The following is a 26,750-nucleotide window of genomic DNA, read 5'->3' on the forward strand; positions in this document are numbered from 1 at the left end:
CCGACCGTATTACCTTAAAGTGGACGACGCCCACAACCGGTCTACTAAAACAAAGACTTAGACTTTGTTAAGTTAACTTATACATTTAAACATGCATTAACATCCATTAAATGTAAAACATAACAACATTATGACAAAAATAATCTGTTTTATTCATTGGAAAATAAAATAAGAGTTTTACAGATTCAATCACTCGAAACGTGATTTCTAGTATACAAACTCTAACGGGGTTATCCACCGCCGAGCAGTGATTGATCGGGATCACGTAGCTGCACATCAACGGTTGTATGACGACTACTTTTCAGAGAACCCGCGGTTTCCCGCAAACATGTTCCGGCGGAGTTTTAGAATGCGCAGGGAGTTGTTTATGCGTATGAGTACCTCCACATCGGTGAGTCGACAGCCTGGAATGTCGAAGTATTTGGAGGGCGTAATAAACATTTTCGGTGACCCGTACCTTCGAAGCCCTACTCCCCAAGATTGTCAGCATTTGATGCGAGATGCACGGGAGCGCATGGGTTCCCGGATGTTAGGCAGATAGATTGTATGCACTAGGAGTGGAAGAACTGTCCGATTGGGAAGAGGGCCTACACGACCGGCTACAAGTCAAAGAATCCCACGATGATCCTCGAGGCCGTAGCTGATTACGGCTGTGGATCCGGCATGCATATTTTGGGGTAGCCGGGTCGAACAACGACCTCAACGTCCTCAACTCGTCGCCCCTATTCAACGAGAAGTATCGGGGCATCGGTCCAAAGCCTCTATTTGTGGCCAACGGCAACCGGCATGATATGGGCTACTACTTGCGGATGGGATATACCCTAGGTGGCATGTCTTTGTGAAGACGATCAAGCACGCTAGTGATGAAAGGAAGGCCTACTTTGCGGAAAGGCGGAGTCGGCGCGAGGACGTGGAGCGCGCATTTGGTGTGCTCCGGCTCGATGGGCGGCAATTAAGCGTCCAACGCGTTTGTGGGATGTCGGATCGTTTCCCAAATAATGTACACTTGCATTATCATGCATAACATGATCGTCGAAGACGAAGGCGTACAACTGACTAGTTGGGCCAATGACGATGAAGCCGGTCCAAGCCACGGAACGGCCACCCCTAGCGTACGACGTGGGGTACCTCTCGATGAAGCCGGCCGCCTCAAGGAATATGCCGAATCGCCAAGTGGAAGCTCATATTCAACTCCAAAAGGATATAATTGAAGACTTGTGGGCACGGAGATGCCGCACGATAGTTTTTTTCTTTATTATGACTCCTTCCGTCCCAAAAGTTGAGACAAAACTTTTGGGCACGAGATTAGAATTTATATTAACTTAATAGGAGAGATGAAAAAAATAGGAAAGAGAGAAAAGAGTAAAGTAAATTATGGAATACGTAAGAGTGATTAGATGTTTTGTCTTTAGCTAAAAAGAAATGACTCAACTTTATTGACGGACTAAAAGGAATACGACTCAACTTTATTGGGACGGATAAAAGAATACGACTCAACTTTATGGGACGGAGGGAGTAATTTTTTTTTTTCTATGTACTTTTTTTAATGCAATTAATGAATTTTCCTTATATGTCTCGTAAATTTAATTTCGTAATTTAATCGTAATTTTAATTCCGTAAATATAGTATATTTTGAATTATTTTTATTGATACCACATAGCTCTAAATTTGATGTGGAGTGGATTTTTAATTATCTGACGAGCAGGGAGAGAAGTGGGCGACCTATTTGCATTAGAGATGCTAGGACGAAGAAAGAAAGAAATACATTTCGAGGGAGTGCATGCGCAACATTCTTTATTATATATGGAGTACTGTTTTATTTTTTCCATTCACATAAATGTTTTGTTTATGTCCCTAATCTTCATCGTAGTAAACATTTATAAATTCTTAAAATACCCAAAATATTATATTCTGATTCATTTCGTCGGATCTTAGGTGAAATATTTTTAGTAGAATAATTAAATACCGATTTTATACACTTATATCTAATTTTAAACATATTCTGAAAGATGTTCCCACATTTAATAATTCATTCTTTAGCTCGTAATTAATTTCATAAGAGCAATAAATAAAGTAAGAGAAGCGGCATAGAAGACATAAGTGTTATTAATAAAAAAGAGGAAAAATATGACAAGGAAATCAACAGTAGATCCAAATCCGATACGATGTAAGTGCAAAATAATAGAGTAAGTTAAAAAGGGAAAAAGAAGATTAAGAGATGAAAATTGATCAGAAGATGTAAGCAAAAGCCATGGCCGCCAAGGAGGCGAGGAAAGTGGGAACAAAGAGGGCTGCGTCGGAAGTGGGGACGGCGCTGGAGCCTCTGCTGCTGCGACGCCGTTCGCGGCGGAGAGTGCCACGATTGTCAATGCAACGCCCAGAGCCTTCATCTTCTTGCCCTCCATCTCAATAATAACTTTATCAAATAAGAGATGGTGAATGTTTGTGTTGTGTGAGGACTGAGGGGTTTTTATAGTAGAGAGAAAGGGCAGCTACCTGGATGAAATGTGAAACTATGCTCCTTTTCTTTTCACTTTCTTAACGGCTACTATAAAAAGTCTAATGGTTTAATTCTCATTAAATTGTTTAGAAAAAATCTAGTGGTTGGGAAAAATTGGAATTTTTTTGAAAATCTCAGAGTTTAGAGAAATTTCAGTGAACCTCGATAGTTTCATATATTCTACTCCTTGTTTTTTGCCACGTTGGCACTTTAACAACACGTCAGCTTCAATTTTAAAAAAAAATTTGAGAAAAAATCAGAAAAAACTGGAAATTCATGTATTTAGATTTAGTAAAAAAAATCAGAAAATATTTAAAGTTCATGTATCACAGATAAATAACTCCTTTTTTAATGACACAATGAATGAAAAATCTGGCAAAAAATATAAAAGGATGGAGTGATCGAATACTCCATCCGTCCCGAATAATTCGTCTCACTTTGACCGAACACGGGTTTTAAGAATGTAATGAAAAATGAGCTGAAAAAATTAGTAGAAGGTGAGTCTACTTTTATATATTAATTTTAATAAAATGTGAGTATGAATGGTTTAGTGGAATATGAGTCACTACAAAAAAAATAAAAGTGAAATGGGAAAAATTATGTGAGACGGACCGAAATGGAAAAATGAGGCAATTATCCGGACGGGGAGTATTCGCATATTATTTTGATAGATAAAATAAAATCTTTGTAGATTAATGAATGACGGTTAAGTTACAAATTACAATGATAAAATAAGTACAGAAGAGATAATTAAGAGAAAATAATATAAATAATTAAATAAAGATTAAAATAAAATATATATTAAATTAAATATGTTATTTTTTATTATTAAAAAACGTAAAATATTATAGTAAAATGACATAAAGGAATATGATTCAAATACATTAGAAATTTAGAACCGGCAAGAATTATAATTAGTAATTCTTGTAATTAATGGCCATTATCCTTTCAATTTGGAATTGTAAAACGGTTATTCCAAATAATTTAGGTAGGACTACCAATTTTCTTAAATTATCATCTATTCTATGTAAGTAAAACTAAAGTAACGTATGGCTGCCCGAGCTGCCCGGGAAGTGGACAGGTAGGAATCACTTGTCAAAGCAAAATGTGGGCCACCACCATGCACCACTATATATCCAGCCCATTAAGGGTTTCTCAGGTTTCAAATTTTGAAATAATATTTCATGATTTGGTACTGGTGGGTAAGAAATAGGTTATCATCATAGTGAATAATTCAATTCCAGTGTGAAAGAAAATTCTTATCTTCTAACTGACCGTTTATCTTCTACTCTTCAATATTTGATTAATAATACTAAGAGTCAGATAACAATAAAATCCCTCAAAAAATATGAGCTGAGAGACAGGTGTTGCCCATCTCCTCCCACTAATACAAAAATTAGGACATATCTGATTAAACACGACGTAACTTGGATTACTTAATAATGTTTGACAAATTCCATATCTAACATTAGTTTCACTAGGGTATTAAAACTGAATTATGCTAATGGTGTTGACTTATAGGATGTTGAATTATGACTTTTTGTTCATTAGAGGTTAAGGAAAGAAAATATTTTTCGTATCTAAAATGGAGGAAGCCTCTATTCCAATGTTTTGGGCTTTTGAGATTAAATGGCAGGGGCTCTTGCTGGAGCCCATCAAGAGAAGAGCGTGGAAATAAGCCCTAATATGCAAAAGAGTGATGCTAAACAACGACAATTATACAGGATAGAAAGTAAATATAAATATTAATTATATAATTAAATATTAGTTATAGTTAGTGAATAAATTAAAAAGACTTTAGTATCCTCATCCTCATTTTAGTTTTTTTAATCTGCATCCTTATCATTCTATTTTCAAATTTAAATTGAAGTTACATGCATTAATTATATTTTATAATTCCCAAAAAAGTAAAAAATCAATACACAAATTTTGAATATATATTATAGCAGCCATCTTTAATATGATATTGCAGCAACAACCGTATGACATAATCTTTACTTAAAATTAGCAGATTATTTTGGAAAAATATTTATATACTACGAATAATAATTTCCATAACTCATTCCAGCACAAAAATATGATATAAGATGCCGATTATTTTGGAAAAAAATATTTATATACTGCTAATAATAATTTCCATAACTCATTCCAACCCAAAAATGAAATAAGATGCCGATTATTTTGGAGAAAATGTTCGTATACTAATAAAAATTTACATAACTCATTCCATTACAAAAATATGAAATAACGGATGTCGGTTTATTTGGTGAAAATATTCATATACTAATAACAATTTCCATAATTCATTGACTCATTCTATTATTCATTTGACATTTCATCGGTAACCGATTTTATTCTTACTTATGATCAAATCTATCTATTCAAATATAAATTGTTATAGCATATGCCTATTGTTCATTTGACATTTCATCAAACTTATAGAGTGCATACTTTATAAGAAGATCTCATAAATTTTAGATGTTAAATGTTTGTCTACTTAAAACTTTATGAGAAGATCTCTTAAATTTTAGATGATAAATGTTTGTCGTTAATTCAAAGTTACATGGATAATAACTTTAATTAAAGTTTCAACTAGTCATTAGTGTTAACTCAACACCTGCAAGAATTTAAACTATTATCTTTGATTTATTGGAGTTGAGGAATGATACGTAAGAGGCACACTTTTACAATTTACCCATGTTTATAGGCATCCACTTCCTATTCTAGAATCATCTACTGTACTTAATACTTTTATATTCTAAATATCTAGATTTTTATCAATAAAAATCTACTAAATAATATCTATAATCTAGACTATTCTCCCAAAAATATCTAGATATTTTTTCATGCATATTCTAGAAAATTCTACATAATATCTAGATATTTGTAATATCTAGATATTTACTATTACAAATCAAGTTTATTTTCTAATATTCCAATAAGAAATAAGTCGGGGAACAAAACAAACAAAATACTTAGAACATAGTAAAGCAAATTAAACATCGCTCGAGCAATCTGGGATTAACACGACGGGTTGAGTCTAGAAGTTCCTTCTTGATCCTTGTATGTAGTATCTAGCTTCATTTCCATGATTATATCATACAATTTTAGTAAAGGGGTTGTCCAATAGGAAGCCTTCAATTGGTTCGCCGTTACCCGCGGAATAACTCGTTCACTTCATTTTTCAATTTTGTTTGGTCTTCTTTGAGGCTCCCGCACATAGCTTCCAAATTTTTGAGGGTGATGATTCATGAAGGCTCAACTTTGTCTTCTTTGTTGGAGTTGCGTAGGTTGTACCAGACTCTCTTTTAGGAGTGATGTTTGTTTGGGGTATTGGGTTTGGGGCTTTTAGTAGGAGTACTCTTCTTGAATGGAGTATGTTTGGAGCTTTTATGAGCAACCATTGTTAAAGATGAAGAATGAAGAATGTTTGGAGACAATAGGACTAAATCTGAGTTTGAAACCCTAAACTCTAATTGAGTTTGCTTTGAAATCTTCAAGAATTTATTATTGTTGGCAACAACACAACTTTCAATATAATTTTTCATCTTTATACTTCATGCGTTCATATGGATGTGTGTTTTTACCATTCGATGTTTGTCTCGAAGACAATCCCTACTTTTTATGTAATTAAAATCGAATATGCGATGTCGCTTCGGAAGGCGATCCACTACACTACATTCATTATTGGTGATGTGATGTTATAGAGAATTTGAGCGATGGATCATATAATAGAGAAAGTAAGAGAGATGTCATGCCGTGAACATATTATGTTAATATTTATAAATTGGTTGCCATGTAACTAGCTTTGTTATTTTAATTAAAAAAATGATAATTTTATATTTTTAGTGTTAGAGCATGAGATTTGGATTTTATACATGTTAATTTGCAATAAAATCTCCTTGTTGGATGAGAATAAGTCATTATTTGAATTTTGGATTACTAGATCTCAAGCATATTAAACACTTTATCTAATCAAACAACAATGTTATTAAGATTTCTTGAATAAATCAAGAGGTTGGATGAATAAATTACTAATTGATATATCTATTATGTAACAAGAGATCTCAATCAAGACTAATATAGTTAGTATTTCTCTTACGAAACCAAAGAGTTTGATGAGTATAATTCACTATGATCTAATTGTTTTCTTATGAATCAATTAGTATAAAACAACTAGGCAACGTACCTCGTGAAGAAAAGGTTGTGTGAGAATAAATTTGCATTGATCTATCAAGTTTGTAATGTTAGATCTTAAACACATTCGAAAAAACATTTAATCAAATACTATCGTTATTAGAATTTCTCTTATAAATCAAAAGATGTTGGATAAGAATAAATCACGATTAAATTTCAGATTATTATATCTCAAGCATATTAAAAAATTTATCTAGTCTAACAATAATGTTATTAAGATTTATTGAATTAATAAATCAAAAGGTTGGATGATATAAATCACTATTTGATCTATCTATTACTCCCTATGTTAGTAGTAATAGAGTCATTTTACCATTTTGGTACGTTCCATAGTGATAGAGTCATTTTCTTTTTAAAAAGTTAACACATTTTTCTACTCTTTTACTCTCTCTTACTTTTCTCTCTCTTCATCTCTACCTTTTTCATTTTCCACTTTATTCTCCGTTTACTTAACTCACCTAAGAATTTTTTAATCTCGTGCGAAAAGAAATGTCTCCATTAGTACCATTACTATGGAAAGGAGGGAGTATATAACATGAGATATCTCAATCAAGACTAATGTTGTTAGTATTTCTCTTACGAACCAATTAGTATCAAGTTTGTAACTTTAGATCTTAAGTACATTCAAAAATCATTTTAATCAAGTACTAATGTCATTAGAAATTTATTTATTTTATGTTAGATCTATAGTACATTAAAAAAGTTATTTAATTAAACAATAATACACCAATTAATCTATCTAATTTTGTGTTATTAAATCTAAAGCACTTTAAAATCTGAAATAAACTCGTATAACATGGACCCAGAGCATGCTTTGAAGTTCAAGTTGAAATTTGAAATAAATTGTAATCATGTTAGTTTCCGTAATTAATACAATTCGGATACGATACATCATTCTACTTTAATTAATACATACTCCATCCTACTTTTTATTTCTTCACGAGAAGTTGCTCTTACATAGAGAAGTGGCTATTGCCCTTATTATATCTCAAATATCAGACTGAAATCTTCTAAATTTCTTCACGAGAAGCTCTTTGTCTCTGAATAGTGAGTTGAGGAATGGCATCTCATCTCAACTTCTTATACTTATTACATTGAATCTATCCAAAACAGAAAATAAAGAATAAATTTAGTATGGTGCGGAGTAGACAAATAATGTGGTGTATAGTGATGCGTGACAATATGAATATTGAGTGGAGAATAATGTAGTCGAAGCTAGGTTATAATGGATTAGTATTTCAAACAAAATTAAATCCTATAATACGTAGTATCATCGAAAGCATAAAAAAAAAACCTTAAAATTCATACAATGAGCAATGCCTATAGAACGCACGCATAACAGGAAGAGAGCAAATCTTTTTAGATTTTCATAATAGAGAGTAATATGAAAGAGATGAAATGAAATGGGAGGGACATGGGAAATGAGGCGCTATTTGTGGAGTGGAATGGAATGGGAGAGAGGAAAAGCAGCGCCAGTTTTGGGGAGGAAAAGAACTTGGTGGGGAAAACTGAATAAAAGATATAATGGTAAATTTAGGTTTTATTGAACCAGAATTACAAGTGAATCGGGCTTTTTTTCCAGTTGAACCAATTTATGGTTGTACATAATGTGGTTACATAGCTTTTTCTATGCAAAAATTAGTATTTGAAGAATAGATAGAATTAAAATAACGTAATGTAAATTAAATAACATTTTATAGAAAAAATATATAAGGTTGTAGGAGTATTATATAGGCTGAACATATTAATAAAGGTCATATGAGAATTATAGAGGCTGAAACAAAAATATTGGTTTGGAATTTGGATAGAATTACAAAACATCCACTTATCAGGTCGGATGCCTTGTTAGAGGAATCATAAGAGTGCTTTTCCCTTTTGTCTAATTATTTTGGCCAAATTGTAAAAGAAACCATGAAAATATTAAATTCTGGTCTTTTTCATAAATTATAAAAAATAGTTACAAAAAAATAATTTGTTTTCTAATTATTCCACAACAATAATATTTGGTGAAATTATTTCATGACATTCCTAAAATCCATATAACTATGCATATCATCATTTGTGAGTTAAACGATGTCATTTATTTGTGAAAACAATTTTATTTTATTGGAAAACATTAGCAATATATTAAATTATGCCGTTTATTCAGAAATTGCGAGACCAGTATTTTGACTAAATTTTCGTGATTATCGAACAATTTTTGGAATCGTAAACAAATAATTTTGAGACACAGGGTATTTCGGTCAATTAAAAAAGTGTTAATATTCGAAAAAGTAAAAAGAAATGTTCACGGCCGCCTTCCAACACTGGGAAAGTAGTAATTGAATGGTGGAGAATAAAATTTAATTAACTTTTCTTAATGAACAAGAATTCTCAAAGCTGCAAATATGGAAATACCTACTTTATCAGTTCTCCTCATGTTCCACCCAAATGCTAATAAAAGCTGTTTAACATAATTCATTTGTTTATAAAACTTTTCGATCTTCATTTCTACAATTATACTAGTAACATTTACGTATGCACAATTACTTAGATAAATGTATGACTTTGGATTATTCAGCTAACCAAAACAAAAAGTTCAGAATGAAACAATAAATGCAATGTGGTTTAAAAGGTTATAAATATTTTCTGTTATTTTTCACGACTCATTACGGTAGGATAGTAGATTGAAGAGTTTGAGATTTTTCTTGGAAGCCAATAGAGGAAAATTTGGCCTCAAATTATATGTAGGCCAAACTTACTAGAATAAGAATAACCCCAAAAAGTTGAGAGTGACAATGTTAATAAAATAGCTTCAAACATGTCAACTTTTTCCAAGGTCGGTGATCTATATGTCCCACCCACTCCACAATCAACAACCATCATTATACATAATACTCTGTACTTACCCTTTCCATCAACTCATTTTATTTTCTGCAACTTATTTTTAAAAAATAATTATAAATAATTAAAAAATAAAAGAATAAAATAAGTGAGAAATATTATAAATAAAAATTCTTCTCTACATTTTTATTTTACTCACTATTCGCTTTAACAATTTATTAAGTATCATTTTCAAAAATGATTAGAAAATGAAATAATAACTTTACAATTATGGAGCGAAAAGTATATTATATCCACCCAAAAATTAATTATATTCTATCATTATAATCTGCTTGTCAAAATTAACTTTAATCTATTTAGAATAAGTTTTCTTTTTAGTGAGATTATGTCTATTTTATCAATACAATTAACTATTTTTTCTCGTGGACTTTCTTATTTTACCAATTTTGAGTTAACACTCAAGTTATTCACTACTAATATTATTCAAGTAGTACTACTATGGTCTCGGAATAATACATCTCAATTATTATAACATGATTTTGTATTCTATTTAACATTTTGACCTTAAAAACGCATCTTAAATTCTTAAAAAGGAATGGAGTGAAATCGAAATACTTTGCTCATTAAATTTTATACGTACGAAAATTCTCAATGTTAACATAAAACAAAATCTCAATACATGAAATTCATACCAAAATAGTGATCTATTAAATATGATTTCTTTAGTAGTGTTGCACACATCACATACAATCATTTGGGGGCACGGATGAGCATGGACATGTCTCATTCACTTTGAAGTCGGCTTCAAAAATTTTATTTATCTAATTTCAATAAAATGATTAATGAATATATGATGAGTACTGAATTATGTAAAAAACTAACAATTTTTTTATAAGCAAAAAAGAAAAGTGAGACAATTTTTTTGATGAATTGAAAGAGTAATAAACAGAGTTCCAAGGGTAAAAAGTAAATCTCAAGAAAGAAGTACATATGTTTTCATTATAACCTCTCCCCTCATTTCCTAGTTCCCCACCTTATATACATGACATCGCCTCTCCATTTCTTCCTTTCTCCTCTCTCTCATTCACTCCCACTCTGCAATCAGCAATGGATAACAAGAATACGATATTGAAGAACAGTTCAATCTATGGCTGCGGCGACATGAAGAGAAGCCTATCTGAATTTGATTTTCAACAACTTTTTGGCTCTGAGGACGACAGAAAAATTCATCACTTTGAAGGCTATCATGCTCTCTTTGCCATGGACCACACCAATCATCTCACCTTCCCTTTCAAGAATATGGTTAGTGGTATGCTTTTTATATTGCTTATATATTCAAACTTGGAATTATTAATGGGATTTTGATGGAGCTATATATACAACTTTTTTCACATTAAGTAAAGAATGCATTTTTATCAGTAAGTTTTATGCAATAGAAACTTGCAAATGTTCATGAGTTTTTCATGGAGCTATAGAAAAAACTGAAATTAATTTAAAGAATAAAAGAGTTAAAGAATATTTGCAGGAGAAAGTTTGCTTGATGAGTTTTCAAGATTCCATTTTTATCGAAGGTGCTTTGATTAGACAATATTTTGTTTATCGAATATTCCATTTTCCAGTTGTAATTTTGGTTGATTTTATGCTAAGGAAAAACAATAGTGCCAAAGTAAAGTGGTGTTTGGTTTCTTTCTGAGTCAAGGTTTTTAAAAGTGAAGATTAGCTTTTATTAAAGCTCATGCTTTAGCATTGTTTTGTCTTTATACTTGGGCAATGTGGAAGCAATGATCTTTAACCACATAAGGTTTTATGTGTCATTTAAAAGTAGGAAACATGTTCAAGGTGGTGATTGATTGACCCCTTTTCCTAATCTCCAAATAACAAGCACTTCCCTTTAAGCATTCATGGAGTTGAATGTTGATTTTGGAAGCCCTCTTTTCTCTTTCATATAATATAAGCGCCCTTTTTGAGAATCAATAACAGAGAATTGGATACATGGTTGTTGTTGATCAATCGAATTCGTATTTGGTTGATTTGATCTAGTGCAATATCTCATATCACTTGAAGTAGGTGGTGTACTTGCAAGGTGTCTGTGTTTGTTTAGAAGGTGACAAATTCTGGGATTGGTTTTGAAATGTCATTTGTTGTCCTAACTTTTTGGCCCTAATTGTTTGTTTATAATGTTAGATTTGGCATGGAAAACACATCATATACTTGCTTCATGTCTTCTTTCTTCTTCTAGTCCTGTATCACTTTGTCATGTTCAAAGACAGCATATGTTCCTAGAGAAATTTACCCTTTTTTGAATAGTACTAATAACTCATTTGGATAAGTTGGAAGTGTGCAAAATGATGATGACTCATCAGTTTTATTACCTCAAATTTGTATAGTCATCCCTGCACATTATAAGTTTATCATTTGTACCAGATTGAATTTCTCAAGAACATCAAGGTTCAATAAATTATTGATTCTTCTGTATACCTCTAAAAACCACCAATGGTACACTCCTACCGCGAATTTGACTACATCAATCCACGCTCTCTTCATCGAACCCTCCTCTCACTCTACAGCCTTGTCGGTTTTCAGGAAGTCCGTACAGATCCATCAACTCCCAACTCGTTAGCAGAGCCGCAGTCTTGGCCTTGGACGCCCATTGAATCCCAATCATCCATCTGTGGTAACTCAAGTCAAGTGATTCTTATTCCTTTTTCACTTGTTTTTTGTTTGAGCCCTTCTTCTTCTTCAGTCGACAGCTCGTATACCTCAAAGGGTGCGGACAATCAAGCAGTTGGCGCCAGCAGTGGCTCATCACATGACCAATCCGACGAGGAGGACATTGAAATAGAAGCTGGTTCCTATGATCACAGCCGGGAACCCCATTGATGTCAAACGCATCAAAAGGTACGTGCTTTGTGACAGAAAAATGTGATAAAAACACTCGAGATAGTAGTATGCTGATAGCAGAAACATGGTTGCAGGATGGTCTCCAACCGCGAGTCTGCGCAAGATCTAGACGAAGGAAGCAAGCACACTTAGCAGATCTCGAACAACAGGTGGAACAGTTAAGAGGAGAGAGTGCAACTCTGTTCAAACAGCTTGCTGATGCTAATCAGCAATTCAAAGATTCCACGACAAACAACCGCGTGCTCAGATCAGACGTTGAGGCCCTAAGAGCCAAGGTGAAGCTAGCCGAGGATATGGTGGCTCGCGGCTCATTGACATCGAGCCTGAGCCATGTTCTCCAAAACTATCTCAGCACGCCACAGGACTACATCAACAGCATTCCCGGACTGATGGGGAGCCATGCAGATAATGGCTCTCCGTATTCTGGGGTTGATCAGAATCCGGAGAGCTTCAGCAGCAACGGGGTGGTGGGAGAACCGGAGATGTGGACTTGGGAGGGTCATCCCATTTCCAAATGAAGGTTTAGGGGCTTTTCCTTGTTTTATCCATTTTATGTTTTTGGATGTGTTGTGGTGGACTTTGTGGTTCTGAATTCAGTAATACCTCAATTTGATTAACTTGTAATTATATAAGTAAAAATTGAAGTAGAATTGGGCAGGGGCCGCGCGAACGCAGGCCCCCTCGGACACAAATTATGACGTAGGCTCGACCACTTGGGCCGACCTTAGGCGGGCGCCCCTCGAAAGTGCAATGGAGGTCGCCAAACTAGGCCATGGGTCTTATGGATCGCCCATTGACCCCGTCCAGGTAAGTATGTTTCTTCATTTTGCTTCTTCCCTTTATGTATCTGCTAATCCCACACCCCATCCACTGCACTTTCGATGTGGGATATCTATTTTCTTTAACATTACTTTCTTTATTTCTTTCTATCACCATTCACAACTTCATTTCATTTTGGAGTCCATGGTTTAACTAATGTATTCTTGTGCGTTGTTAGAATTTGTTACTTCTTTTTTCCTATTTTGCAAAAATCTTAGCTGAGAACTGATCATCAATTCAATAAGTAAACTAATTGTAGGAAGTAATTTAATTTATTGGAGGGAGCAAGAAAAACACGTCTTCATAGTAAAAGAATGATTTTAATTTTAACCTCTCTATATACATTGTGGAGTAGTATGTTTCTAGTTGGTATGTATTGAATAACTATAACAAATTCTTACGCACTTAAACAGTAAACTAATTAATTAGAGAAACGTTTACACAAACATTCGAAATGGAATACTTTTGTTAAACTTTCCGATTGTGTATGTGTACATGATGAGCAACTTGAGCAGAATAAGATTTCAGACAACAAACACACTTACACACAGATAGACAAAAAGAAAGAGTATATTTAAGAAGTAGATAATTGAGACATGAAATTTGTTTTAAAATGAAATGAATCCTGTAACTTTAAGTAAGTCTAAGGTGATAGAGAGATGATGGTTGGTCATTGGAGGCCATCATTTATATCTGGGAATGTGACACATTTATAGACCTTACATTTTGAACACAAGACGCTTCCAATCTGCAAAAGAGGGAACATTCCATTGAAAGAGTGGATTGAGAAAGCATTTATTAAAGAATTTGAAATTGCATACTGCTCTGCAAGAAGGGCAACGCCGATAGATCTTGTTCTTCTCCCTTTCACATTCGTCTTAACCCCTTTACAATACTCACACACAACCCATCCTATGCCACTGCAACTTTCACACAGTATCCCACAATCCTAACAACACTCTTCTTCATCAGCTCAATCATACACCATATTTAAATTTGTAAAAATCATCATACCTGTTCTTCAACTCTGCTGCATTTCACATAAGCCCTTTTTGACTTTGTGTTTGAGTTTAGTAATTGCTGATTGATTGGGAAACTCAAATTAGGATTCGGACAAGTGGTGCTGAAAATGTTTGTAGGAAATGCCATGGCTTATTTTGGCCTCCAATCACTTTAATTTCTTTATATCCATCCACCCAATATCTATCCATCACCCCTCTTTCTGTGTCTCTGAATTTGGCCTCATATCCATCCCCTTATCACAATTTTGCCACTAGGCCAGAATTTGAAACACTGGAAAAAGATGGAAAATTCAAGAGAGTTATGGTAAATTAAAATTGTTTTGGACATTCTATTTCAAGACAATTCATTTAGTGCAGAGTTACATTTGACATTATATATATACAAAATCAAGAATTTTTTGAAAAATCAGTTGCTTTTCTGGACTAAGTCACAAAGCTGATTAAGAGTGGTCGAGATATTCCCGAGGCAGTCTATAAGCTTATCGCCTTGGCGTCTAGTGAAATCCATTTGAACAGCCTCAGCATTCTTCAGATCTACATCATCGGCTAGGTTTCCTTCGACGATTGCATTGATCTGCAATGCTCTCTCCCACAGCATCGTGGCCAGTGTTTGCTCTTCTGACTCTGGTTGGTCTTTTGACTCAGTATTGATCTCCTCATGCAAGCTCTCAACGACGTTATCTGTGTTCTCAGCCTCTTCCGGCATGCTGCTAGATTCTTCATGTGGTTTCTTCGTGCTCGTGAAGTATCCCCAAGGATTTTGGGTTTCAAGTCTGCGCTTTTGACGCTTCATCCTTGGTCTCTGTTTCTTGGGACCTAATTTTGAAACAATGTTTAGATGTAGTAATTGTGCATTGCTTAAGGTTAAGCAAGAATGAAACCGAGTTTTATCATTCAATCATCCCCAGCCCTCAAAAACCTCCAGACGGCATAAAATGAAGTTCATAACAAACTGCTTTTGGTTAAATGTGGAACAAACATGTGTGATGGCATATTGAAGAATCAGTACCAAACAGAAGAATATGAACCAATTAAGAACGGAATGCAAACTTTTAGACTACCTCTACCAGCTTCTGTGAGGAACAAACGACAATGACGATAAAACCAATCAATAGAGTTTGTTTTTCTTCGATGACAAAAATATATAGCTTGGAATGAGACGGAAGGCATACAGCACTAGCCCAAACAAGAATTAGGAATAGTTCAACATTAAATGGAACTTATTAATACAACTAGAGTTACATAGATATAAACAAAACTTGAGTCCATTAAGCCATAAATAAGCACCTGAACAGTAAACCACTCACCCATGCATGCAAGCTCTCCAATTATATTGTGTGAGAGAACGAACATGCACATGAGAAAAGAAAGCCAGAAGCAACAGTTAATAATAATTTCATATTTATAACGAAGGAAAGATGCTGTTTGCGCCTCTTCTATCAGTATGGACTAGATAAACATAGGAAGGATCATTTGGTACTCCAAGATGTTTTCATTTTCCTAGAGAATCTGTGTTTCTCAAGTTGGTGATATGATCCATACTATGCGAAAAACCCAAAGTTCCCATTTCTAGTATACCTAGATTAATGTCCGTGATCACGATGCATAAACATCTTAAATTAGACATTTAATGCAGATTGGTATTCACAACTAAATAGCCATGTTTTAGAATAATCTTTAAAACTTTATTCTCTCTTCGAACACACCCAAGGAAGATTTATACCAAAAAACTAGGTAAGCAAATTAATTCCATTCCAAATTAGTACTATACCACAACAGAATCAGCCTACCTCATCAAGATACACTAATCAGCCTTTGGATTTTGGTTGAGGTCAAAAGGTTAGAGTTTAAGAAGAGTTAAAGTAATAAAGGATTGAGCACACTCACTCCACCAGCAACAGACAAAACTATTAAGCACAACATACATTACATTAGAGTGATTAAATTGGCTACAAATTCAATCTAGTGAGTTGAGCCATGAAGAATAATTCTTCAACATTTCATGTTAGGGCAATCGACATTATTGTAAAACGCACGATCAATTGCAAGATTGGAAAGGAGTAACGAACATAATAATTAGGCAAAGATTGAAATTAAAAGAGTGAAGCAAAAGGGGGGAAATTATATATACCAGTTTGAAAGAATAACTTAGGCAATTGGGCCTGCGCATCCGGATGAGTCTCCATAGCTACTTCCTCCGGCACAGCCGCATCCTCTCCGGCGACGTTGGTAGTGAGGCAGTGATCGACGGCGGCGAAGAGGTCAGGTGGAAAGAAGCGATCGGGCGGAGCTCCTTGTTTAACCCGTCGGTAGGCGGTGAGAAGGGCGTCCCAGTGGCGCTTGCACTGATTCAAGTTGCGGTTGACGTCGATGACGTTGCAGTTCTCCACGATCTGCTGCCATTTCTGGAGGGAGGGAGAGTGGAGCCCCAGTCGGACTCGACGGCGCTGATCTCGTTCACCAGAATTAGGGATTCCTCCGCCGTCCAGTCCGGAGCGGCCTTCGACCGGGTGCGGTGCGATTCCGACATTTTTTTTTAAACCCTTTTTTTTTAATCTTCACAACAAAATTTATCGGACTTGTATTTGTTTTTCAAATTTTATTTCTAAATATAGCAACATCAATAAAAATTTATTCTTTCTTTTTATTAAAACAGTATCACCCAACCCACGTATTTTATTTTTTTCATGCTAACTAAAATAAGAAATAATACAATTATATGCAATTTAAAAATAAATAAATAAATAAATTATTCAAATAAAATTGCTATATTGGAAAGTTAAAAAGAAAATACTAAAATAAAATTAAAACTTATACAATAGAGAAATTAAAAGAGAAAGAGGGGGGATGGAGATAGCAAAAGACTAATTACAATATTAATTTTAGAAGCATAAATAATTATACAAAGGTCAGTTCAAAATAAGATGACCTATAGTCCTCGATTTTAATCTTTGTGAGCAATCTGATAAAAATTGAATACGGGGTTATACTTCATTGTCAGGCCTCTTCAAGTCTCATCATATCTCTTCTCCTTCCAATTTGATACGAAATATTGTGATGCTCCTTCACTCTACTCTCGGTCGCTTGGAAAAAATCCGTTAGTTGTCGCTAAATTGACGCCCAATCTTCGCCTCGTACCTCGTATGCTCTATCCTTGTAGCCGTGACACACTATTGGGACATTCTCTATATCGGCATTGTTGCCTTCGGCTCCATTGCCTCCTTTCTAGTTATGACGTCAAGCTTTCCTCTTATGGTAAGAGGAAAAATGGTATCTTGAGTTCATAAGTAAGTAGGTAATGACATATTTATAGAGCTAAAATATTATGCATGTAACCCTTGTAAAACCTCCCATTATAAAACCTCCCATCACTCACTTAGCAATTAACGATGTAGCAAGAGTCCACATACCCACTAAATTAAATCATTATAAATGTCTTATAGCAGTTTTTACCCTTTCAAATCACGTTCATATAAGCTGCAATATCTAAAAAATCTATTATTAATAGTAATTTTAATCAATAAATAGCTTTTAATTAAAATAGCATAATCATATGATTACTTTTATTTGGAATAGATTGTAATAATTAATTAAATTTAACACCATGGATTAATTATAGGGAAACAAAATAAAATAGTTAAATTCTATTCCTACAATTATGGAATTCAAATTTGTGTTATATTTTAAATTTAGAACAAAAATCTGTTCATTAAAATTTGGGCACAAATTAAAATTATTCTTTAACGATCACAATTGAATTATAGTAAAATCATATTCATGGATTAATTATAGAGAAATAAAAAATGATTATATTATTTAAAAATAATTACAATTACGATTCTTTAAAATAAATTAGTTAAATCCTATCCATACAATTATGCAATTCAACCATTCTTTAAAGTTTGGTCACAAGTTTTGAATTTTAAATTTATAAACAAAAGAGCCATTCCCAAAATTTCCCCAAAATTTACAAACAAGAGGCTATTTCCTAAATACCTTCAAAATTACCCTTTTATATATTGTTATAGAAAGATGAATAAAAATTTATTCTTTCTTTATATTAAAATATGTAATTTATCTTTCTTAATTTTTTTCCCCTTTCTGCATTCTCTTTTATCTCCTTACCTATTTTTTCCTTCACTCTATTAATAAATAGACAAAAAAATTTAAAAGAGATGAATTAAATATTTAAATCTCTGTCCTACAATTAAATAGTTTCCATTTGATTAACAGAAATTACCAATTGAAGTAGCAATACCTAGTTTGTTGCAGTAACGCAACGCACGAAAAAGAGATGAATCGAAAATTCGGCGGAGGGAAGCAGCCGACGGGAACTCCGTCGTTGGCATGGTCGTCCGTCGTCGTAGTCGCGTCACTACTCGCCGGCGCTTCCATTGTGCACAACATCTACAAGCCTAATCTGGTGATTCCACTACTTCCCTGGCTAAATTGTCGCTGTGTCTACAATCTGTTCGACCAAATGCCCAACCCATTTTTTCTAATTTTTCGTATAAATGCGATCTTTTTTGTGTGCAGAAAATCCCTCCAACCGCAGACGTCGATGAACATAAGCAAGTAGAAGGGCAGAAGCTATAAAACCATGCTTTCAAGTTTTTTTTTCAAGTGAGCTTCAGAATAATATTTGGAGTTGGATTTGCTCAAACGCTAATGAAATTTTGTTGAAAAATTTATTAGATTTCTGTGTGAGTTTATCATGACTGAATGTGATTCATTTTTCAGATAATACATGCAGCAGAAACTATAAGAATGTTTAAGATTATATTCTTGGCCGTTTTCCATTCATTAACCCTCTGGCCTCTTCATGATGCATTTTTGACATGAATATGGATAACAATCTTGAAGAAATACTACAATCAACTGTCATTTATTTTGGGCAATGGAGGCAAAACTTTTCGGAAATTAAGAAAAATAGTGTTAGGTGAGTTAAGTAAGAGAGAATAAAGTGAAAAATGAAAAAAGTTGAGAGATGAAAAGAGAAAAAATTAAGAGAGAATAAAGTAGGTGTGGAAAAATGTGTTGACTTTTACTAAAAAGAGAAATGACTTTATTCTATGGAACGACGGAAATGGAAAACGCTCTATTACTATGGAACTAAAAGAAATGTAGCAAAAGCCATAAGAGGAAAGATTGCAAAGCAATGTTGTAAAGCATGAGAGAATGGACTATTATGTTTATGATTTGTTTTTTGATGATTACATGATGCCTAATCTGATATATATAGCTAACAAGAGAAGGATCTAGAAATGATGACACACACAAAATCCTCTATGGAATGCTGTTGTAATTTGATCACGCTTTGTGTGTGTGTTGGGCAGCCATTGCCAAGGAGAACGTCCTTCCAGCTAGCATTATGGCGTGGCTGATCTTCCATTACAGCTGTGGTGATAGTGTTCCCATACATCGCATCTTGATTCAGAGAAGTTGAGCTTACATCACAGTGCATAGCTTGAGTGCTTACAATACATAGGTTAACAGGAACGGAGGGAGTAGTAGTTTCTAACTTAACAACTCAAACGAGTTATTTTGCTGAGTTGAGATTCTTCCTGCAAGAGGAAGAAGATAGAGACACTTTTAAGAACAGCAGTCCATATTCGGTTGCTTACATAATAGTCCTAGAGATTTCAGTTCGGAACCGCCATCCCGGTTTCGGTTACGAATCAACAGTTTTCGGCTGAACTGATGGTTTAGTCCATGGTTTTTGACCACCTTTCAAGCCTACACCTGTTGCCCTATGCCTGCGACCTGAAAAGTCACCGGAACCGGCGAGAACCGGCCTGAATCGGCGGTTCAAAGCTGGCGGTGTCAGTTTTCAAACCGCCAGATTTATGCAACCTGAATAAAGCCCGAAAAGCCTACACCCTAGCTTGGAACCTACTTTGATCCGGCGAAATGGCAGTTCCGGTTTCTGAAAATGAGGAACCTAAACCATCCCTTGGTAACCGTTGAACCATCTGGCGGTTCGGAAATGTTGAGCCGACTCTGGTTACGAAACCGCTAGTTCGGTTCGGTTTTCTGCAACCTACACCTGAAAAATCTACACCCTAGCCTGAAACCTACTTTAAACCTATGAATTGGCAGTTCCGGTTTCTGAAACTGAGGAACCTGAATCCCTTAGTAACCTGCGAACCGGCAGTTAACCACCAGTTCAGTTCGGTTTGAGCATGTCTCCAAATAGTGAACCCGGTTAACCACCAGTTCGGTTCAATTCTGAACAACATGTATGCTTAAATTGTTTAATTATTACGGAAAGGGCTGAGAATATCAAAACTTTCATAATCTTCTTCTTAGAAATCAACAAGGAGGAAAGATGCCTTCAAATATAGTACACGACATGCTATAATTTTCATAAAATGGAGGAAGCTCCTCAAAATTTAATACGGTTTCTTTCCTTAACCTTATACTTGAGTATTTCACCAAAATTCAACTTTAGCCGCCCTCGTGCCAGAAGCTTTTTCCCCAGTTTTTATCTAAAGCTGAAACCACAGAATCGCAATGGGTAATTATCCTAAGATAAAAAGATAATTAGTTCAGTATATGATTACCAGACCAATATTGTACAATTTCACCCAAATTTACAAAGATGTTCCATACCAATACAAGGCATATATCAACAGTAAGCCCAAACCAAAGCATGCCATATATCAGATAAAATGAAACACCAGTTAACAAATAGAGCTTCCAATATCCACGACCTGCCACTACGAAAAGTTTCCATTTTCGGACTATTTCTAGTTGAGCAATTATCTCTATTGTTCTAAGAAAACTAACAGCCTTTCCATAAAACAAATGGCTCTCATAAATCAACTCCAACAATCTGCTGTCCTACAGAATAACCCCTAGAATATAATCCTAGAACAGGAAAGAGTGGAAGATCTATCTCTAAAACAGCAAATGAGGTTCCATCATTTACCTTTCCCTCTGCCGCTTCTTCTAGTGGTTATACCCACTTTTCTTCCTTGCTTTTTCCCAGTTTTCTTTTCTCTACAAATGGCTGAGTCACCTCTAGTTGTGATTCTTCATTTTCTATATCCATACTAGTATGAGAACTGCTGTTTATGCTATTGGTTTCTGATACAATAGGTACTTCCATGTAGGATTCAGTGAGAAGCTTGCAGTTGCCATCCATGTTGGTGGTACCATTTGTTGGCATGTTCTTGTTGCTTGCAGTATCATTATGGATTTCCTCATCGTATTGCTTTGAGTTCAGTTTGATAACTGCTCAGGAAAACTGTTCAAGATAAAAAGTATTATCTGGAAGAACAATAATCACCACACGAAGCGACAAGTCAATATACTACAGTCAGAAGGGTAACACGCAGCAAATAAGAACCTGGCTTGAGCTGGTGAGAAACCATTTGTATACAGTCTTCCTCCGAGTTCACCTACCCCAGTTTCTGGAGGTCCACTAATCTTAGCTGCATGTGGTTCGGCTAAATACCAAAGCAGAGAAAAGTCAGACCTCTTTGCACAAGTCTAATAACATTGTTCATTAAAAATAACTGCATTCTAGGTTTATCATAGTCTTATGTTTTCTTTAGCTAGTTCAAGAGAGATGTCATCAAAAGATCAGATGATATCCATAACTGCATTCTACAAATCCGTTTAGCACTTGTAATATAACACACAATAGCATACTGGCACAGAGAAAATCAGCAAAATCATGGGGGCATGAACAGAAAGCTAAGTACCATAACGCTGCTGCTCGGTACGATCAGTAGCGGTCGGCTGTGGAGCATAGATAGAGCTTGTACGCCATGACTTAAAATTGTTTCTGGATCCTTTAAAACAGATTAAATACCATCTAAGACACCAGCATAGCAGTTTAATTCTCATTGTGTGTAGCTACTAGTTCAATGTCTAGGTCCATGCATTTGCATAATCAACAGCTAACATACAGCAGTTAGTTGTACCTTATTGATTCCAGAAGCTGAAACATCTGGATGTGATGATGGTGTTTCACCGGCCTTACCATCTTGTCTGGATTCTACAGCTGAAAGAATCAAACGGTGAATCAGTGTTTATCAACTATGGCTTAACCTAATCTACTTATTTGAATATACAAAATTATCTAGAATTGAGAATTCAGATCTACTAAGTTGCAAAACACTAGCTGACACTGCAGAGAATACAAATCCAACCTACAAGGGCAGGATCAGCATTCACTCCAACATCCTTTGTTTTCCAGAAAGAGTGTGACTTAAATATTTCTTCTCCCACACCACCAGCTCCCGGGACTTCTCCTACTTGCTGCAATTACAAACAACGACGAATCATTTTTAGCGGGGGGTGTCGAACATATCTTCGACTGCTTTTGAGCGTACTCTCCGTAATTCTTCCTGGATATTCCAGGATCCAGATGCAAGAGCACTCTGTCTCTGAAATACAATAAACCAATTAACCAAAGCAAGTTAAGTAAGATACGTAACAGATGAAAAGGCTTGCATCACATGAATAAAAAAGGAGTTTTATGTTTTAAGAAATATTATCAACATATTCGTAACAAATTTATTATTCAAAACAATTAAATGGGTATAGAGAATCACATCTGGATTTACAATGTGCCATGAGACATTAGTCAAATTACCAATCCTGTTAACAATTGATTGGAATAAGCAACTAAAAATATTTTAGGCCAAATTGAGGAATCAAACCACATGTGGTTGGTTTAATAAAACTTTGGCACAAGATTGCCCTCAATCCAGCTAATTCATGGACAGATAAAGACCTTAAAGTGTGAGTTCAGATGTAGATGGCATTGACACAAAATAGTCATCAGGATTTCATACTGAAGGTAACACGGAGCTGGATCGGAAGCAATTACATATCTGACACGATAGATGGAGACACAAAAAAATCAAAATTGCACCTTTAATGATGACCAAACTTCTTTGGTGACTGAATATGGTGTTCTTTCCTTGAAACGTTCCATAGTTGTAGTCAATGGGGTTCTCAGCCCAGCATGTTCCATAGGAGATGCCCAAGGAGGCCTTTCTCTCATATAAGATCTGGCCATATCCACAGGAGAACCAGTTCCATATTCCATCTGCATTAACAGAGATCGACGACATTATATACATATCAATATTTCTTACAAGGCAAGGAAACCTTCAGAACTCAAGGAGAAGCAAATGAATTTGTTCAAAGCGTGTCCCCCATCTAAAATATATGTAGGGCAAAACTATGGTTGAAGAGCTCCGCGGTTATGGAAAAGTCACTTTCTCTGATATCTATCATTTAATGCATGACTTACATGGTCAATCGCAGCAGAGTTAAGATTACAAGTTCCATCTGCTACCTCTGCCACTGAACTGGACCCTTCTTTCTTCCCTTGGAACCACTTTTAGCTTCTTGAATAGCTTTATTGAGTATATACAGACCTTCTTTTGAGGGAAAAAAAGTAATGTATAAATAATTAAAGACTCAAACAAAGACTTGCTACTAGATACCCTACTGCAATACCATCTGTTTGCCGAGGGGAATTTGCAATTGATCTTTTATCCCCTGTTCAGCCGACGAGTCCATAACTCGTGAATGAAGAACTTTAGTCAGCCTATCACACTCTTCCCTGAATTAAATCAGACATCAGTGAAGTTAAATTTGGGAGGGGCAGATGACCGTATAACTTCCTAAGTCATAATGCACTTTAACTGAGTAAAAAAGAACAATTATAATATGTCTAATAATTAAAGTCTTAGCTCGACAATTAAAATGTAAAGTCTAAAAGTAAATAAAGTCAGATATTGTGTATAAAACAAAAGCAAAAACACATAAATAATTAAGAAACAATATCAAATATCCACTGAACTGAGGCATTCAATAAATATATTATATAGTATGGCTATATCATAGTATATATTATCTTGTTGTATGTTTGTTCTGTATCTTATAGGAGTATTATTTTTATTTATGCCTATGTCAGTATTATTTTTGCGTGTATGTATGCATTCTATCTGCCTCAAATTTGAATTTGAATTTGAATATGAAATTGAAATTAAGGAAACAATGCACTATAAAACTCTCTAGGAGGCAGGCGGGGGCTAGGCGGAGAGGGAGAAATTGGGTTTTTTATCGATAGGTTTGAGATTTTAGACTTAAAAACTTTTTAATACAAATACGGGCGGGTTATGTGGGAAAACGGGGGGTTATGGGTTAATGGGCTAAATATTAAAAATGAGCACCATAAAGGTTGTGCTGGCGCCATACCGCCATGGCGCCACCACGAAAAACAGGCAAAAGCCACCATGGTGATGGTGTTTTTCTTAAAATTCACCATGATATAGCACCATGTCACTGCCATGTCCGCTATTTAACAACATTGGAATCACTAAAGAGATTTCAAGATCTGCCTAAAAGGAGATTACCTTGAAAATTCCTCCTGCATAATGAGCTGCTCAATTAACCACTTTGTTTCAGGTCTCTGCATACTACGCTGAGACTCTTGTCCATATCGTATCATTTCTCCTGCAGTCAGCTTTTCCTAGCAAAAGGATGAGCCACATGTAATTGCACAAACTATTAGTATTTAGCAGAAATAACTTGTAAAGCAAGGATAAGTGTATAGCACCCTATTAAGCAGCCAATATTCCGGATGATAGATGCCATACTAACTTACCAAAAATGAAACTTAAAGATAAAAAGACAATAGAGGCAATACTACTGAAAAACAATTGGGAAAATTTCAAGAAATTGTTTCTAGACTGTCATCCAGGTGACATGAAAGAGCACACATTTTACCCATTAAGAGTCTTCCCTACATTATTCTCCCTCTTACTTTATATTATATCCACTTTAACTATTTTATTTCATTTTTTCAAGACGAGTGCAAAAATGAAGCACCGCTTAACACAAGACATCCAGTTCAAAGTTAAGGATTCATCTAGATGAATCAGCCAGTTACCTCGCTTTGAAGCATTGACTCAAAACACGGGGTTTCATACTCATTATGGTTGCCAGCCTCATCCTCTGCCAAGTGAATAAGAAAGAAATTACAGAAAAGGCAGGAAGAGCAAATTATTTCAGGCACGCAGTGTCCAGCAGACAACTACTACAATTTAACAGAACTATTACAAAAATTTAGGGGCATTATTCTTAGTTGGGAGAATGGGGAGTCCACAAATGAAATTGTTCAAAGATAATCGACCTTCTATAACTCCCAACTAATCAATTTCTATCTCTTTCTCACCCTCCCAGCAATCGTTATCAAGCACATAGTAATAAACAAGATTAGTTCATCACAAGAAAAAATCCAATACTAACCATCAATCGTCAAACTGAGGCCCATGCCATACTTCTTTTCCAGCATACTATAAACTTAAAACTCTTTAGATCTGGAATTTTAGCACTCGATGATGCATACAAATCCACAGAAACGAACAAGGCTACTCGAGAATGCAATTAGTGTATCCCAAAAAATAAGAAGTGTAATTGTTAAAAGTTTTTATTTGAACTGAGAGAATATTTCTAACTTCAATTTGATAAGCTTCAACACCATCTGAAAATAAGATTAAATAGTTTAGGATTACGAATTGTGCTGGATGATAATATAGTGAACTCCACTCCAACATACTGAATGAAAATGTCGATCTCAACTACAACTTAGCATCTACCAAAAATCTTCTACACGAAGCATGTGCATTTCTGTTACACTATGTAGCTGTGGCCCCTGCTAACCCACTCAGCCTATTTAGTTCTAAAATTCAATGGAATGAATAAAATAGGAATGAAGCTGTACGGATGAACGGCTTCTAGAATTACGAATCAAAATTAAGAGCAGATGCGAAAGTAAACTCATATACTACTAACGTACTAGTAATTTGAAAAGCATACTAAAAATTGTAAACAAACAAACAAAGAAGAACGCGCACCCGAAGCGGAGTCTGCATCTTCAGAAGACGAGGATTCAGAGTCGGAGAAGATGGCGGAGGAGATTAATTTCCCGGCGCCGGAAGCTAGGGCGCGAGCGGAGGTAGAATGACACCGGTAAACCAGTTAGGGGTTTTAGGCGAGGGACGAGGAGGCGGGCGATCGTAGGGAGTAAATGCGAGACGCTGCCTCCGCCGATTGGTAACCATTTTTCCGCCGGCGCCGGAGCGAGAATCAGGCAGAGCCGCCATATTGGGAGAATTTGGAAATTTTGAAAATGCAACGACTCAATCCGTTGGTTTTCAGATATCGAATAATCATTTATTTATTTATATTGTTAACAATCACAAAAGTAGTTATAAATTAAATGCACATACATTCTAAATTTCAGGCCAGATAAAGTGTACTACGTGGCATATACTCATCTCGAATGAAAATTGATTAGACTGTTATTTTATATAAATCAATTTTTATTCCTTTTTTAACTAAGATTTGATTAAATAAAAAGTATCCTCATTTGATTAGTGTAAAGAGATGAGTGAGAAGGAACAGTGATGATGTGGTTTTTAATTAATTTTTGAATAGATTTAACTAAAATAATGTCG

At 34.9% G+C, this 26,750-nt stretch overlaps 4 protein-coding genes, 3 long non-coding RNA genes and 1 other non-coding gene across 8 annotated transcripts; 3 read left to right on the forward strand and 5 right to left on the reverse strand.

Annotated features, from left to right (window-relative positions):
• The first annotated feature begins 10,592 nt into the window (after nucleotides 1-10,592).
• On the forward strand, nucleotides 10,593-12,400 carry LOC125200100. The gene is made up of 3 exons (XM_048097873.1): nucleotides 10,593-10,822; nucleotides 12,104-12,194; nucleotides 12,264-12,400. Exons 1-3 carry the CDS (start codon nucleotides 10,628-10,630, stop codon nucleotides 12,398-12,400), a joined length of 423 nt encoding a protein of 140 aa, XP_047953830.1. The 5' UTR covers nucleotides 10,593-10,627.
• A 68-nt stretch (nucleotides 12,401-12,468) lies between these two features.
• Nucleotides 12,469-13,038, forward strand: LOC125200103 (bZIP transcription factor RISBZ4-like). Its single transcript, XM_048097875.1, has one exon. The coding sequence runs from the start codon at nucleotides 12,469-12,471 to the stop codon at nucleotides 12,937-12,939; it is 471 nt and encodes a 156-aa protein (XP_047953832.1). The 3' UTR covers nucleotides 12,940-13,038.
• Nucleotides 13,039-13,075: 37 nt separating this feature from the next.
• On the reverse strand, nucleotides 13,076-13,236 carry LOC125200112. The gene has a single exon (XR_007172671.1). It is a non-coding gene; the product is annotated as a U1 spliceosomal RNA (small nuclear RNA).
• A 452-nt stretch (nucleotides 13,237-13,688) lies between these two features.
• Nucleotides 13,689-14,105, reverse strand: LOC125200108. The gene is made up of 2 exons (XR_007172670.1): nucleotides 14,062-14,105; nucleotides 13,689-13,988 (listed from the first exon to the last, which is right to left on the reverse strand). It is a non-coding gene; the product is annotated as an uncharacterized LOC125200108 (long non-coding RNA).
• Nucleotides 14,106-14,567: 462 nt separating this feature from the next.
• Nucleotides 14,568-16,792, reverse strand: LOC125200104. The gene is made up of 3 exons (XM_048097876.1): nucleotides 16,724-16,792; nucleotides 16,394-16,667; nucleotides 14,568-15,078 (listed from the first exon to the last, which is right to left on the reverse strand). Exons 1-3 carry the CDS (start codon nucleotides 16,790-16,792, stop codon nucleotides 14,669-14,671), a joined length of 753 nt encoding a protein of 250 aa, XP_047953833.1. The 3' UTR covers nucleotides 14,568-14,668.
• Nucleotides 16,793-18,419: 1,627 nt separating this feature from the next.
• LOC125200099 lies at nucleotides 18,420-18,977 on the forward strand. The gene is made up of 2 exons (XR_007172668.1): nucleotides 18,420-18,685; nucleotides 18,799-18,977. It is a non-coding gene; the product is annotated as an uncharacterized LOC125200099 (long non-coding RNA).
• Nucleotides 18,978-22,012: 3,035 nt separating this feature from the next.
• LOC125200101 lies at nucleotides 22,013-22,516 on the reverse strand. The gene is made up of 3 exons (XR_007172669.1): nucleotides 22,422-22,516; nucleotides 22,194-22,273; nucleotides 22,013-22,061 (listed from the first exon to the last, which is right to left on the reverse strand). It is a non-coding gene; the product is annotated as an uncharacterized LOC125200101 (long non-coding RNA).
• Nucleotides 22,517-22,559: 43 nt separating this feature from the next.
• LOC125200105 (protein KAKU4-like) lies at nucleotides 22,560-23,779 on the reverse strand (the record flags this gene model as incomplete). Its single annotated transcript, XM_048097877.1, is given in 5 exon segments — nucleotides 22,560-22,658; nucleotides 23,150-23,326; nucleotides 23,534-23,625; nucleotides 23,628-23,663; nucleotides 23,743-23,779. Coding segments are annotated over 5 exon segments (441 nt in total), but the record flags the coding sequence as incomplete, so codon positions are not given.
• Nucleotides 23,780-26,750: the final 2,971 nt, after the last annotated feature.

The sequence above is a fragment of the Salvia hispanica genome, unplaced genomic scaffold, assembly GCF_023119035.1.
Source record: "Salvia hispanica cultivar TCC Black 2014 unplaced genomic scaffold, UniMelb_Shisp_WGS_1.0 HiC_scaffold_805, whole genome shotgun sequence".
Lineage (NCBI taxonomy): Eukaryota > Viridiplantae > Streptophyta > Magnoliopsida > Lamiales > Lamiaceae > Salvia > Salvia hispanica.